This window comes from Rhamphochromis longiceps, linkage group LG6 (genome assembly GCF_057381845.1).
Source record: "Rhamphochromis longiceps isolate RC_006_pf linkage group LG6, R_longiceps_female_GT1.1, whole genome shotgun sequence".
NCBI lineage: Eukaryota > Metazoa > Chordata > Actinopteri > Cichliformes > Cichlidae > Rhamphochromis > Rhamphochromis longiceps.
The window spans coordinates 46,883,654-46,899,723 of NC_140562.1; the positions used below are offsets into that span (position 1 = coordinate 46,883,654).

The following is a 16,070-nucleotide window of genomic DNA, read 5'->3' on the forward strand; positions in this document are numbered from 1 at the left end:
CCGAAAGGAAAAGGAGCGTGCACGGTCCATCCCTCCCTGCGGCCCTCCGTACCCGTCCCAGAAGACTTGGCGGTCACGTTGGCGGCGGCGGCCATAGCATACCACCGTCCAGCCGTCGTCCATGGCGTCCAGAATTTTTTTCTTCTTTTCTTTTTTCCAAAAAAAATTAAATGTGCTTCAAAAAATATTTATTTAATTTTAATGTGAACAAAAAACGCTTTCCAAAATGTGGAAAGGAAAAAGTCACGTAAAAACAGTAAACAACAAAAGAAGGTGTGCCAAAAAAAACTGTTTATTTAAAAATAAACACAAAAAACACAACGTTTCGACCGTACACGGTCTTCTTCAGGTGTGGCACACAGAAAACTGTAAGCTAGGTTAGCTGGCAACAGTTGGACTGGCAGAGATGTGCTCTCATCGAGTGCCGAGTGGAAAATGAGCTCCTGTGTGAGCTCCGCCTTTTATATTCTCCCCTCGGCTTTCATACAAAAACATCTGCACGTATCAAGAGCGTATTACAAACATATTTTCTCACAAATGAGTCATTAACAGTGATTTCCCTGCGCCCTGAAAGAACAGAAGTTGTGAATTCACAGAAGTGGAACTCTTAAATGAAATGTTGCCTGGGACAACTGCAGATCAGATACAAGGATCCTCAGATAAAGTGCGTTCCATCGAGAGCGTGTGGTATGGACGGCACTCGCAGTAATTAGCACCAGTCACCAAGCTGTGGTGACTGGTGGAAGTTGCATATCTCCACATCAAAAACATTGTTCAGTTGAACAGAGTCTTCTGGGCAGTAGGAGAGTCAAAAGCAACAATATAGGAATAAAGGACTTTTTTCAAACACTGGTAACACTACTGACATTTAAGGAAGAAATTTACATGCTGTGATTCTGAAAAGCAACAGTGTTCCCAACAATTTCGTAACAGCGATGCAAACTGAGTGGACTGGTAAAAGGATGTTTCCTTTTGAGTAGTCCTGTAAAAATACAGTCTTGGAGTGCAATGAGAAAAAGCCACGGTGCCACAGCAGGCCAGTGCTCGGCCCAGTAACAAAGTCATAGTGGCTGTAAATGGAGAGTCTCTGGAAAGGGCAGCTTATTCAGAAATGCAGCATATCACTGTGCCATCGGGCCTCAACATCTCTGGTCTGAGGAGCACGAGCAGGAAGACTCATAAGCGATGAAGCAGGTTGAAGGCAGCTGACATAACAAACGACCAACATTTCAGTCCACCTCCACACTCGTGCCTTTACTTCTCCATCCAACCTCCTCTGGAGTTCAGACCTTCTGCCTGTTTTCAAGTTTGGTCCTTAACAGGTGGACCACAGTTCCACGGTTCCCACTGGTGGACTTCAGCCGACCGGCAGCATGCGAGCATTGCCGTTGAACTCCTCCTCCGCCTCACTGTAGGCTGGCGGCGCTGGGTACTGGAAGGCTGGTGCGTTCATAAAGATGGGACTGTCATCGCCGTCAAAGTCATCAAGGAGAGGTGTGAGAGGCTGGTCTAGGCGGCAGTCCCGGGTCACGTCGCAGTAGCTCGGAGGTTCAGAAGGCATCCTGAGAGACACCCAGCTCTGGGAGGCAGTGCTGGCTGAACTGTCCTGGCTGCTCACACTGTTGCTGCGGCTGCCCAGACCGGCAGTCCCAATGACCAAAGGCAACTCCAGGATCAGCTTGTCACTACCAGGAATGTGTACGTAAATCATCAGAGCGTACTCCACGCGGATGATGTTGCAGCCCAGCATGGATGGTTTGATCTTCGGTACCCTGATAGTTTTTCCCTGCCAGGCGTCGCACATCCCAGAGATGATGTGGTTACCACGCACCGAGGACAGCTTCTGGCGTAGGATCTTGGTGCGGCCGTTTGCCTGGTAGGTGTGTTTGGCTATGATGGCAGCCTTGGGCACAACAATGCGGGAGCAGGTGTTCTCAAACTTCGCATTGATGCAGATCTCTTCGCCTTCACATAATCCACGCCGGTCAATTTTTGCATTCAATGACACCTGACCGTCAGGGATGAACATGCAGGTGACTTTCTTCTCCTTCATGCCACCTGCTGGAGACAGCAGGTCTGGGGTGTTGACATCCAGTGGCTCCTCCACCTCGAAACATTTCTTGCACTCTAGCACGGGCTGCTGCGGCCTCTCCATCAGGGCTTTGACACAGTACTGGACGTAGCCGAACTTCCCCTTGTATGACGACACCAGTTGCCCTTGCTGAGGGAGCTCGAATCCAAACGTGTACTCGTACTTGTTGCCAGGTCTCAACACCACAGAGCCGTCAGAGTCTGTGGGCTGGTCTTGCAGCCGCAGGACCGTTTCATGTCTGAGGTACTCGGCCTCCTGTCGGCACCGCTGCTTGCCTTTAGCGTACTCCACCTTGGCGCAGCCCAGACCCAGAAGCTTCAGCGCGGACACCCGCATCATTAGGGTTAGGGTTAGGGCGTTGGTTACGGCCCCGTCCCCCCTGGGGGGGACCGAGGAATGCGCGGTCCTTCCCTCCTGGGTTAGGATTATGGTGATAGCAGGCCACCAGGGGCCTGAGTGCACTGTCCATCAATGGGGGCCGGGAGGTGGAGACCCTGCCCAGCAGGTCCAAAAATTACCCATGTCTTGGGTTAGATCTTTCTTATCTCCGTCAGGACAAGTTCTGTGAGGTTTTCACACTCGCCTATTGAATCAGTCAGATGGGTCAGTCTGTTCTGGTCCACCTTCAGGATGGACAGCTGTTTCAGAGACCCTATGCTGTCCGGGACGACCTCCAGCAGGTTCTGTGTGAGCAGCAGGTCTGTGAGAGCCAGGAGGCCATTCAGCTCTGACGGGAGCTCCTCCAGACGATTCTCCGACACATCCAGACACACCAACCTACGAAGGTTTCCCAGCTCTGGTGGTAATGAGGACAACTGGTTACGGTCCAGCCACAGCTCCCTTAGGTTGGGGAGAGCGCCGAGGGTATCCGGCAAAACTTCCAGTTCATTGCTGCCCAGGTCCAGCTGTTCCAGTTTCACCAGGAAAGAGAGCGACGTGGGCAGAGACTTCAACAGGTTCTCCCTGAGCTCCAACGTCACCAGGTTGGCCAAATTTCCAATGTCATTGGGCAACATCTGTAATGACACATCATTGAGGGCCAGGTGAGCGAGCGCTCGGAGTTCAGTGAAACCATCCGGCAATCTGGAGAGGGGGTTTCCACTGAAGTCTGCAATCTCCAAGGCCCTGCAAAACTTAATGCTCTCTGGGATCTCAGAAATATCGTTCCTGGAGATGTCCAATTCCACCAGTTGCATGAAGTTAGCCACCTCAGGCGGGAGTCTCTGGATCTCATTGTCGCTCAGGCCAAGTTTCCGGAGGTTCAGTAGTCTGAAGAAAGGCTTTGGTAGCTCTTTGAGTTGATTGGCATCAAGGAGAAGCTCCTCCAAACTGCGGCTGTATCGAAATATTTCATCAGGAACCGTCTGGAAGTTGCAATGCCGCTTGTCCACCGACTCGACGTGGCGGTTGCAGCGCCACAGGGGGATACACTTCAGCATGTCCGGCCGCCGGAGGGGAGGGGGGTCTGGTTAGGGGGTTAGGGTTTAGGTGATAACAGGCCACCAAGGGCCTGACTGCACTGTCCATCAATGGGGGCCGGGAGGTGGAGACCCTGCCCGGCGGTTCCAAAAATTACCCATGTCTTGGGTTTGAGAGCTAATGGGCTATCGCGAGACGTTTCGGCATAGAAGTGCCTTCTTCAGTCGAGCCCAGGTGAATAAGTGTTTTCCTTTTTGTTTCTTTCCTTTATACAGGCTTTATTTTAACAGGTAAGTTTTTTCTTTCCTTTATACAGGCTTTATTTTAACAGGTAAGTTTTTTTCTAGGGTTGTGCCCTCCCACCCCGATTGACTGGCAAACGTGGCCTGCCATCAGAGGGCTGCCGCCGGGCCCGGCACCTTCGCCGGCGCCTTCGGGCGGTCAGCTCCTCCGGCCCGCAGGCTCGCCTCTAGCGCTGGCCGGGGGTTACAGCGCGAAGGTCGAAGGGGGTGGTGGTTCTCGGACCCCGCCCTGTCCTCCCCACGCTTCCCCCCCCCCGCCAGACGCGATCGCTCGGTAGCGAGACCGAGACGCCCGGTCTGTCCCGGTGGTCATACCACGGCGGGCCTCGTCGCAGAGTGGGTAGGCAAACCCAGAGTTTGCCCACCCCGCGAGGGCGACGGGGCCCCGTCCGGCAAACACGGTTTCTCGAACCCTCGCCCCGGTCCACACGTGCGTCCGGAAAGCCTCGCCCTGGTCGACAGGGCTCAGTAGCCCCGAGCGAGCGAGCGAGCGCGTGCGTGCGCGCCGCTGCCGCCGCCTGAGGGGCTACCTGGTTGATCCTGCCAGTAGCATATGCTTGTCTCAAAGATTAAGCCATGCAGGTCTAAGTACACGCGGCCGGTACAGTGAAACTGCGAATGGCTCATTAAATCAGTTATGGTTCCTTTGATCGCTCATCCGTTACTTGGATAACTGTGGCAATTCTAGAGCTAATACATGCAAATGAGCGCTGACCCTCCGGGTATGCGTGCATTTATCAGACCCAAAACCCATGCGGGGCGTCCTCTCGGGGGTTAGGGGTCTTGGAATTTCACGTCTCAAAAAAAAAAAAAAAATAAGCGAGGCACTTTGAAGGAAGACTTCTTGCTTCTGCTGTAGCTCTGGTTTTGTGACAACTTTTTATTGTTTTGTTGATGATGGGGTTAGGTGTTAAGAAAAGAATCAGGCCACCAGCAAGCTGGTAGCCTGAGGTGCACGGGCCATCGATGGGGCCGGGTGGTGGTGTCCCTGCCCTGGTTCAAAAAATTGCCCATATCTAGGGTTTTAGTGCACATTTAGCATTCACTGGGCCGTTCGCGACGTTTCGGCATGTTTTTGCCTTCTTCAGGCCGACCCAGTGTGTCTTGTCTTTGTCTCTCTGTTTTCTGTTTGCCTCTCTTGGCCTTTTATACTCTTGTTAGCTCCTCCCACTTGGGCTTTTTTAAGTTGACTTCTTGTCTTTTTCTTTTTCTGCTTTTCTTTCTATTTTACGTGACTTCTTGTCTTTCATATCTTTAGTTTTCTTACTATTTTTCTCTTTGTTTTCCCCTTGTTTTTTCTTGTCTTTCTGTGTTTACTCCATATTCAGACAAGGCGAGCAGGAGAAAGAAAACCAGCTTTCTAGAAATTTTAGTGCAAATTGCTGGAGTCAGATACATTTATTAGGATTGTCTCTTTATCTTTTTATGGCACCCCCTGTCTTTTTTGACATCCCGTCCTTTGTTCACTGTACTTTTGTTTATGGCACCCCCTTCCTTTAAATCCTTTCCGTGTGTATTTACATTATTTTCTTTGTTTTATCTTACGTGACTTCTTGTCTTTTTCTTTTTCTGTTTATCTTTCTTTCTTGTACGTGACTTCTTGTCTTTTTCTTTTTCTGACTACTTGTCTTTCTCTCTTGTACGTGACTTCTTGTCTTTTGCTTTTTCTGCTTATCTTTCTTTCTTGTACGTGACTTCTTGTCTTTTTCTTTTTCTACTTGTTTTTCTTTCTTACGTGACTTCTTGTCTTCGTTTTTTGTGTTAGGGACCCCCCTGTGGTTAGGGTTAGGGTAAGATAGAGGGCAGGGGCACCCCCAACCCCACGAGGCACTGGCTGGTTAGGTGTTAAGAAAAGAATCAGGCCACCAGCAAGCTGGTAGCCTGAGGTGCACGGGCCATCGATGGGGCCGGGTGGTGGTGTCCCTGCCCTGGTTCAAAAAATTGCCCATATCTAGGGTTTTAGTGCACATTTAGCATTCACTGGGCCGTTCGCGACGTTTCGGCATGTTTTTGCCTTCTTCAGGCCGACCCAGTGTGTCTTGTCTTTGTCTCTCTGTTTTCTGTTTGCCTCTCTTGGCCTTTTATACTCTTGTTAGCTCCTCCCACTTGGGCTTTTTTAAGTTGACTGCTTGTCCTTTTCTTTTTCTGACTTCTTGTCTTTTTCTTTTTCTGCTTTTCTTTCTATTTTACGTGACTTCTTGTCTTTCATATCTTTAGTTTTCTTACTATTTTTCTCTTTGTTTTCCCCTTGTTTTTTCTTGTCTTTCTGTGTTTACTCCATATTCAGACAAGGCGAGCAGGAGAAAGAAAACCAGCTTTCTAGAAATTTTAGTGCAAATTGCTGGAGTCAGATACATTTATTAGGATTGTCTCTTTATCTTTTTATGGCACCCCCTGTCTTTTTTGACATCCCGTCCTTTGTTCACTGTACTTTTGTTTATGGCACCCCCTTCCTTTAAATCCTTTCCGTGTGTATTTACATTATTTTCTTTGTTTTATCTTACGTGACTTCTTGTCTTTTTCTGTTTCTGCAGCAGGTTGGTACAGGAGCAGGCACCAGAAGCAGGCCTGTGGAGCACTATGTCATCTGCTCGGCCTTGCTTCAGGATGCACTGTACAATTCGATAGCAAGACCTCATGGGTTACCACAAAAAAAACAGTGTCTTTCTGCCTCTGTCGTTCTCTTTGGTTTGTTTGAGCGCTTGTTTTTTAAATACACAGCAAGTGTCTCTCTCTCTGTCTCTCTCTCTGTCTGTCTCTCTGTCACACACACACACACACACACACACACACACACACACACACACACACAGAAGCAGAGCAGCTGCTGTGCCACTGGGATTGAACAAGAGGTGCTCCCTCTGCTGGCTCAATGCGGTACAAAGTGTCAGAAGGTGTTATACCGGCGAAAATAACATCTTTCAATTGCATGTTTGGTCCACAGGATGGCGCCTAGAATGTTAAGGTTCAAAATTGAGGAAAGAGAGTACACACCACCCATGGTCCAGAGGATCTTGGTCCAACAATGATTTTAATGAACACACGTGTGGGAAGACACTCTGTACGCAGACAGCCAGTAGTCCTCGACTTAATCAAAGCATGAACAGATATTTTATAGCATCAGGGTTTGTTTACTGAAGCCCCTTCATGCGTCACCGGTACATTTTATACATAGATCAGATCAACACCATCATGACTTTTCACCCAGAAAATCATCTTCTATTTTCATGGCTAGCCCTTCCTGTCTACCTTTCAGTTCTTGTCTTGTTCCTCTTTCTTGCCGAGACAACAAGGAACGGTTCCTCTTTTACCGAGACACTTTTGCAGTTACAACCAGACATGAGTAATCTCTCCTCTAAATAAATTTAACTCATGTGTGTGTGTGTCACGACCTCACATGCTCTTTGTGTCACCTCTTCACCTACTATCTGTGTCTCGTCCTCAAATGCTCTTTCTCAATTCACCTGTTGCACTTCTGACCTTTTACCAGACCAGAAGCTCACTGAGACTATGTGTATGTCTTCTACTAAATAAATGTTTTAACCAAGAACCTCTACTAAAACCTTAATATAAAATGATCTGATATATAAGTGTTTTGTAAGCATGTATTGCAATTCCTTCTATGTTCTAGTTTTCCCTCAGCATGGATCATCTAGACACTCTCACTAGTTGAAGCTTAAGACCTTTAAAGAACCTGAACATCAACTCAAATAAGCACAGATATGCAATATGTATAAAATAGTTATAACTGCACCTGGAATACAAAGTTAATTTAATACCTGTGTGCATAAAACCTTAAAGCCTTCTTAAAGCTATCTGTTACATTGTTAAAGCCTCGTCTTAGCCTGCTGCTCAAAATAACTTCCTGCTTTCACTTCTGCATACAACTTCCTGTCAGCCTGCAACTCAGTCTTTCTGAAAGAGACACTGTTTAACCCCTGAATGCAATATAAACTCCAGATTATATTATTAATGCAATGGTAATGATGACAATTATTTAACAATAGCAGTAAAATAATTTCCCTGCTCCACACTCCCTCTCTCGACCACCGGACGAAGCCCCCAAATGTTACAGTTATGCTTGGGTGTCCTGTAAGAAAATTCCAAAGACAGACAAAGCTAACCAGCCCAACAACAACCTTCTTTACTCCTCCAAAAACTACTTCTTACCACCATGCAGTTCAGGCAAGTACTGAGAAAAAGGAAAAAACAAAACAAAATGTCTTAATTTGAAAAAGCATTAATTAGATACGCAGATGGATCTTTTTCTTTTTTTTCCTTTTTTCTTTTTTTTTTTTTAAACTGCCGTGCCAATACAAAACAAAAACAATACAAGCTTGTGTGCTCGTGCTCTTTTGTTCTTCAAAGTTTTCTATACCTCATAACTGATGCATAAAAATACAAGAGCAGTCTACTAAAAACAAACAAAAAAGATAGTAAGAGTAGAAAGTTGAGCAACAGTATGTAGAATGTAACCTTGTCTTCCAACTAAATCTTGGCTTCCTTCTCCCAATCACATCTTCACTGTCTTTACCTCTGCTGTTATTCCCCTTGCCATGTACAAACTCAGTTGTTGTCACCTCAAATATAAGGAGGCAGCTCCTGTTTTTGTCAAGCACAAATGTGTCATCAAAGGATGGTCAAAAACAGCACCGTTAATGAGTAGTACAGCTGCTGTGCCACTGGGATTGAACAAGAGGTGCTCCCTCTGCTGGCTCAATGCGGTACAAAGTGTCTGAAGGAGTTATACCGGCGAAAATAACATCTTTCAATTGCATGTTTGGTCCACAGGATGGCGCCTAGCTGGCAAGTCCTGTACATTGCATATTAAAAGTTGTTGCAAGTGCACTCACATGTATTTTTTGTGTAAAAGAGACACACACACACACACACACACACACACACACACACACACGCACGCACACACACGCTCAATGGAGTATAAAATAAAGACCGGGGCAGTTCTCTCACTGGAGTCTCTTAGAGTGGAGGCTGCCCTTGCTAGCAAGAAGTTCTGTGTGTTTCTCTTCTCTGAGTCTTTACTGAAGAAGTGTTTTATAACATTTTCCTTAACAACTGACATGTGTTTTTTGTGTAAAAGAGAGAGAGACACACACACACACACACACACACTCACACTCAGCGGCTCAGAGATGAGGGAAAAACAACAGAAATCAGGATAGATTTTAATGTCAGGAGATGCCCTGTGATGCTGGGGCCATTGTGTAAGATTGGAATGTGTACCAGTGGCTGGTGGGTGGTCCTTGAAGGTCCCGGGAGGAGGCGGCGAGGAGGCAGCGGGTGGCTGGGCTTGAGCTGTGGATCAGGGACGTCATTAATTCTGCCTGGTGCTGCGTGTGCCCTGTGCAGCTTGGATGTCTGCCGCTGACGCTCTGTGGTTCCTGTTCTGCTGATCTCCTGGTCCACACACGGCTTCAGGGTGCACTGTACAAGGGGAGAAGAAATGCATCATTGGTTACCAAAATAAAACAGTGTCTTTCTGCCTGTGTCATTCTGTTTGGTTTCTTTGAGCGTTTGTTTCTTAAATCCACAGCAAGTGTCTCTCTCTCTCTCTCTGTCTGTCTCTCTGTCACACACACACACACACACACACACTGAGGTCTGCAGTGCAACATTTGAATTACACTGCTTTGAATCTCTCTCTCTCTCCCTCTCTCCGTCTGTCTGTCTGTCTGTCTCACACACACACACACACACACAGTAAGGTCTGAAGTGCAAAATTTGAATTACATTCCTTTGTATCTCTCCCTCTCTCTCTCTCTCTCTGTCTCTCTCTCTCTCTGTCAACACACACACACACACACACACACACACACACACACACTGTGAGGTCTGCAGTGCAACTGGGATTTAACAAGAGGGGCTCCCTCTGCTGCAATTGCATCTGTGGTCCACCGGAGGGCGACCAGCTGGGACGTCCTGTGCTTTGCATATTAAAGTTTTTGCAAGCGCATTGACATGTGTTTTTTGTGTAAAAGAGAGAGAGACACACACACACACACACAGAAGCTGGTCAGCTGCTTTGCAACTGGGATTGAACCAGAGGTGCTCCCTCTTCTGGCTTTTTCTTATGCACACTATTAAAAAAAGTTGGGCGCACCCAAATCAGCGTTCAAAGATTGATGGCTCCCTGTCAGAGCACTGGCTATGAATTTCAGATCGATCAGGCCTTAACTTGACAAAAAAGTTATCAATCGTTCTTTTCATCTTTTCTCATTGCCCACGGTCAGTTATATCCACTTCTGTCGGTCCTAGGATATTCACAAGGCCTGTGTATCATCACTGATTTCTATAATCCACTTGATTCCGATTCACAAGGTCCAGATTCGATTTGGTGCAATTTTTACTCAGAAAGTGAGAGATCTTATAATTCTGATCATTTATCAGTACTGACACTAAACTTTATCAGAGATGTGACCATCACAGCACATGCCGTTGTGTCAAAGTAACTGAGAATAAAATAAAATAAAAAACATAAAGGAGATTTTCCTGGCATGGATTTTATAGCAGATAACCTTAAAAATATTCTGCAATTATACCTAATTTGAAAAAGTTTACATTTCTTCAGTATTAAACAGCAGAAATTAAGCTTTCTTATCCGACGTCATTTAAGTACAAAGGAAAGAAAAGACAGCGGCCGCCAGCGCTGTAAACAACGGTAGACTGATGGGTAATAAGCGAATGAGTAATGCAGAAAACACATGTTTGAGATGGGAAACTTTTCTTGAAGTTTCTCTCACAGTTCACGCACAGCTCGCTGTGCGTGAACTGTGGGTTTTATCGTGTTGGAAGCAAAACAGCAAAAGTAAGAAGGAATTAAGGATGATATTAGCCCCCACGCCGACTAAGCTAATTCTGATGCGTCGGTCCGCTCTGTTTACGTCTTCGTGTGGAATGCGTTTCCTGCTCTCATTTGCTGGTTGTTGTTGAAATAGTTTTGTGAGCTTTAACCTGAGATTCTGGCGTTTCTGGTAAAACACATTTATATTCATTCAATTCAGGATTTAATGAATCGATATCGCTTCATTCAAGCTACTCACCTGTCTATATCCACCTCCACTTCCAGCTGGACCACGGACAGAGGTCCCGCCCCTGACTATCTCTGATTGGTTTAGACCACGAAGGGGAATCACGTGTGTCTGTTGTTGATCACATGGACGTCTGTGGCAAATTTTACAAACACTTCTCATAATGAACGAACTCAGGAGGGTTAGGGTTAGGGATGAGGTAAAGCAGGCCCCCCTAAAGGGTCCTGGGTGCACTGTCCATCAATGGGGGCAGGAAGATGGAGACCCTGCCCGGGTGTTCAAAAAATTGCCCATATCTTGGGTGAAGTAGCTCGGGGCCCACGTGACGTTTCGGCGGAGTAGTGCCTTCTTCAGACTGGCCCGGCTTAATTGTGACTCTGTCAGGTAAGACCTTTCTTTTTTCCTTTTATACAGGTTTGCAACAAGTAAGTATTTCTTTGTTTTAATTTTTTCTCTTTTCCCTTTCTTTACAGGTTTTTTCTTTAAGTGCTTTTCTTTTTCCTTTTATACAGGTTTTTAGGACAGGTAAGTATTTCCTTTCTCTCTTTTACAGGTTTTTTTCTTAAGTGTTTTTCTCTTTCCTTTTATACAGGTTTAGCGGCAGGTAAGTATTTTTTTATTTTATTTTTTCTCTAGGGTTTTTGTTTCCTTCCTTTACAGGCTCCCCTAGGGCTTTTTTCCTTCTAAGGTTTAAGTTTCAAACCCCCCCTGGTTAGGGTTAGAGTTTGGACCTCAGGCAGGGGCATCTCCCACCCCCACGAGGGTTAGGGGGGTTAGGGTTAGGGATGAGGTAAAGCAGGCCCCCCTAAAGGGTCCTGGGTGCACTGTCCATCAACGGGGGCAGGAAGATGGAGACCCTGCCCGGGTGTTCAAAAAATTGCCCATATCTTGGGTGAAGTAGCTCGGGGCCCACGTGACGTTTCGGCGGAGTACTTTCTTTCTTTTTCTTTTTTTCTCCTCTTTTTTTTCTTTTTCTTTTTTTCCAAATGGGGGAGAAAGAACAACAAAATGTAAAATCTCACATTAAAATGTTCACGTTTTGATGTGAAAGGTGTCTCTGAAGTAACGTAGTCGGCATCGAGAGCGGTTCCCATTCATAATTACAACAATACGAAAACTAAAAATCTTGGCATTTCTTCTCGTCTTTTTTGTCTCCTTTGGTGAAAGATCAAAGTGACATTTTGGGACAACAAACCAGTTTGGGTTTTTTTGTTTTGTTTTTTTGTAATGACATGACAATACAGAACTGTGTAAACTCTGGTCCGCTGTTCCTCTTTGCTCACCACATGTACTGAGTCCAAATCTTGGGTGGATGTAAAAGCACAAACTGCAAAAAACAAACAAAAGAACAAAAAAATAAAGAAGCAGTCAGTCCGCACAGCTTCATCACCTGGTCCCTCTGTGTGGCAGAGACCTGCCAATCTCTGCACAACAGTTCACACCATAGTTTTTTCTCCCTATTTTTTCTGGTCACGAATAAAGTCGCCAATCCCTTTTACGAGTCCGTGTTCAAAGTGGCTCACAGAAAGAGGATCCAGAGTGCTCTCAGTACTTGGCAGCACCTGTGTGCTGGTGTCATGTCCAGAATAAGAGGCAGGTCAGCTAGAAGGTCACAGTTGCAGTGCTCTTGTTTTGAAAGGTCATTGTCTGGATGCTGGAAAGGATTTTCCTCTGATGCCCAGCCAAAGTCACACCCATGTGCAGCAGATCCTGTGTGGTGATTGGGGCCAGCTGGTCCACTGAGTTGAAGCCAGCCTGAAGGAAACTGTCTTCGTAACGCTCCATCTTGATGGCCCTAAGCCAATCCCCCACCGAAGCACACGGCGGGAGAGCTAAAGGTGCGCGCTGGTCCAGCAGGGGGTAGGACGGGTGTTGAGGTAAGACCAGGCCCGGCTATTGCCGGAGCCTGAGGTGCACGGTCCATCAATGGGATTGGGAACGGTGCCCCCTATTCAAAAAATTACCCTTAGCGGGTGTAGTGCACTGCCGTTGGGCCATCGCGACGTTTCGGCTGGGTATAGCCTTCCTCAGGCTGGCCCAACGTCTCTCTGTGTTCTTTTCTGTTTCTGTCTTTCTGTTGCCACTCAGGGCCTTTTATACTGGGCTGTCTCCGCCCCTTTTTTTTCAGACATTTCTTTTTTCTAATTCTTTTCTTTGTCTTTTCTGTTTCTCAGTTTTTACGTGACTCTCCCTTTTTCTATCTTTCTCTGTGTTTCGTCTTTCAACTTTACCCCTTGGTTCATTTGTTTTTTTCTCTATGTTTTTTTCTTTCTTTTACATGGCACCCCCTGCATTTTAGACATCCCGTCCTGTGTTCTTATGTTCTCTTTAATGGCACCCCCTTCCTTTATATCCTTTCCAGTTTTTCTTGTTTGTGTCACTTGTTCCTTCTTGTCTTTTAGGGTTAGGGTTAGGGGTTAGGGGTTAGGGTAGGGGAATTGATTCCTCCTACGAGGGTAGAAGGAGGGTTAGGGTTGAAGAAAAGAACCTGTCCCTCCCGAAGGAGGAACAGGGCGTGCACGGGCCATCAACCCCGATGGTCCGCAGCCTCACATCCCTCTACCTCCATAATTGATTTTTAATTTGAAAGGTAAGTATTTCTTTTTTTACAGGTTTGCAAAGGTAGGTATTCTTTTTTTGCAGGTTCCCAATTTTTCCGTTACTTTGGCTTGTTTCCAATATTTCTTTTTTTACAGGTTTGCAAAGGTAGGTATTCTTTTTTTGCAGGTTCCCAATTTTTCCGTTACTTTGGCTTGTTTCCAATAAAGTGTTTTCAATCCCAATTTGTTTTCTGTGTGGTTTTTAATTTTGTTTTGAGTTCTCTCTAATTTGAGTTGTTAAGGAAAATCAATAAAACATGAATTAAAACATGAAATAAAATCCCCCAAAAATAACAAACTAAAATAACAAACTAACGTAAAGTTGAAAAAATTAAATGAGTATGCCCTTGTCGCGACGTTTCGAAGTTGTTTCTTCTTCCTCAGGCGAGGGCATACTGAAGAGCACTGGGTTTGAGGCTCCTATTTATACTCTCCCCTCTGATCCCGCCTCCTTGGCTTTCTTTGGCTTTCTTGTAATATCTTTTTTTAGCTGTTTGCTTAGGATGAGTGTTTGGGCCCCTCCTCCAATTGGAGGCGGGCGGTGCACGGGCCATCCCTCGGTAAGGGGCCTGGACCTTGGATTGGCCACGGCGTCCGCCATGGCGCACCAGGGTCCAGTCAGAAGTCCACCCAACCATGGTGAGTTGGATGGAGGCGAGTGTTTTTTTTATTGGTTTTTCTACCAAAGATTAAATTAAAATTTTAAAGTAAATTTTTAAAGCTTTAACTTAAATATGTAATTTTTAACTTAAATTTTTAAAGAAATACAATAAAAAAATGAATTGGTTTTGAAAAAAACCTTTTAGTTATTAAAGAAAAAAGAAATCAAATTGTAATAGGCCAAAGAAATGAATTTGTGTGCCTATGTGGCAACGTTTCGACCTGTAAAGGTCTTCTTCAGGCCAGGCACACACAAAAATAAATGGGAAACAGGCTTGCTCTCAGAGGTCTGCTCTGTCCGATGGTTTGGAATGAAATGAGCAGCGAGTGCCATCCCCTTCTATTTATACCCTCCCACTTTTTTTCAGTTCGAATTTAGTTGTAGAAAGCCAAATTAGTGTTTTTACCTTTTCGCTTTTAGTTTTTCGAATAGAATTTTTACAAATGTATTTTTTAATCACTCCTCACTGGCAAAAACATATTTTTAGAAAGATTTTAATTTTTTAACCATGTAAATAATTTATAATCGTAGAAACAATTTTTTAACCACATTTAACCATGTCTACTGTATTTTTTTATTATTGTGTATGTAGTATTTTTTTGTAAGTCATGAATTGAGTGTTTTTAATTAATTGTAAGTAATTTTTATCCAGTAATTAGGGTTAGGTTAGGGGGTAACAGCCAGAATTTGACGGAATAAAATGGAATAACTGGGAAAGTAAGTGTCGTAGAGGGATGAAAGTTGTGTCTACGGGGGGGTTTCGGGGTGCTCCGGACACCCTGGTGAAGACCCCATGTCGATAGCACCAACGGTTCTGGACTTGGTGTAAATGGGTCCAAATTTGACGGAATAAAAAGGTCAAAGTGGCAGATAGGAGTGTCCGATCGGGCCGATTCCACCACCACTGTACTCAGCAGGCCCTGCCGGGTCGTTAGACACGCAGCATGGCAGGGATCGGTGACATAACATGTAGCAGTTTCCCTTCACAGAAGCGTCTGCAGCAGGTGGGTGGAGGAGGAGGCAGCAGAACCAGGCCTTTGGAGCACTGTGTCATCTCCTGGTCCTGATGCTTTGAATCTCCCTCTCTGTCTGTCTGTCTGTCTGTCACACACACACACACACAGAAGCTGGTCAAGTGCTGTGCAACTGGGATTGCACCTGTCGTCCACAGGAGGGCGCCTAGCTGGGAAGTCCAGTACATTCCATATTAAAGTTGTTGCAAGTGCATTTTTTGTGTAAAAGACAGACAGACAGACACACACACACACACACACACACACACACACACACACTGTAAGGTCTGAAGTGCAAAATTTGAATTACATTCCTTTGTATCTCTCCCTCTCTCTCTCTCTCTCTCTCTCTCTCTGTCTCTCTCTCTCTCTCTCTCTCTCTGTCAACACACACACACACACACACACACACACACACACACTGTAAGGTCTGAAGTGCAAAATTTGAATTACATTCCTTTGTATCTCTCCCTCTCTGTCTCTCTCTCTCTCTGTCTCTCTCTCTCTCTCTCTCTCTCTCTCTCTGTCAACACACACACACACACACACACACACACACACACACACACACACACACACACACACACACACACACAGACAGAAGCTGGTCACAACTGCTGTGCAACTGGGATTGAACCAGGGGGGCTCCCTCTGCTGGCTCAATGCGGTACAAAGTGTCTGAAGGAGTTATACCGGCGAAAATAACATCTTTCAATTGCATGTTTGGTCCACAGGAGGGCGCCTAGCTGGCAAGTCCTGTACATTGCATATTAAAAGTTGTTGCAAGTGCACTCACATGTATTTTTTGTGTAAAAGAGACACACACACACACACACACACACACACACACACACACACACACACACACACACACACACACACACAAGCTGGTCAGCTGCTTTGCAACTCAATGCGGTACAAATCGACTTGTGTG

The 16,070-nt window shown here is 45.7% G+C and overlaps 1 protein-coding gene, 1 long non-coding RNA gene and 1 pseudogene across 2 annotated transcripts in view; all 3 read right to left on the reverse strand.

Moving 5' to 3' along the window:
• LOC146668979 (uncharacterized) overlaps positions 1 to 16,070 on the reverse strand; it is a 72,687-nt gene that overhangs the window by 35,709 nt on the left and 20,908 nt on the right. Inside the window, exon 9 of the long non-coding RNA XR_014911926.1 lies at positions 9,058 to 9,258. This is a non-coding gene — a long non-coding RNA (uncharacterized LOC146668979). The remainder of the gene's footprint in view (positions 1 to 9,057; positions 9,259 to 16,070) is intronic.
• Positions 1,012 to 2,506, reverse strand: LOC146668983 (thioredoxin-interacting protein pseudogene; annotated as a pseudogene).
• On the reverse strand, positions 2,607 to 3,546 carry LOC146668984 (uncharacterized). Its single transcript, XM_085408319.1, has one exon. The coding sequence runs from the start codon at positions 3,529 to 3,531 to the stop codon at positions 2,623 to 2,625; it is 909 nt and encodes a 302-aa protein (XP_085264445.1). The 5' UTR covers positions 3,532 to 3,546; the 3' UTR covers positions 2,607 to 2,622.

Bases quoted from the DNA above. Each gene is read 5' to 3' on its own strand.
- LOC146668984 (XM_085408319.1), bottom strand. From the start codon at position 3,531: ATGCTGAAGTGTATCCCCCTGTGGCGCTGCAACCGCCACGTCGAGTCG.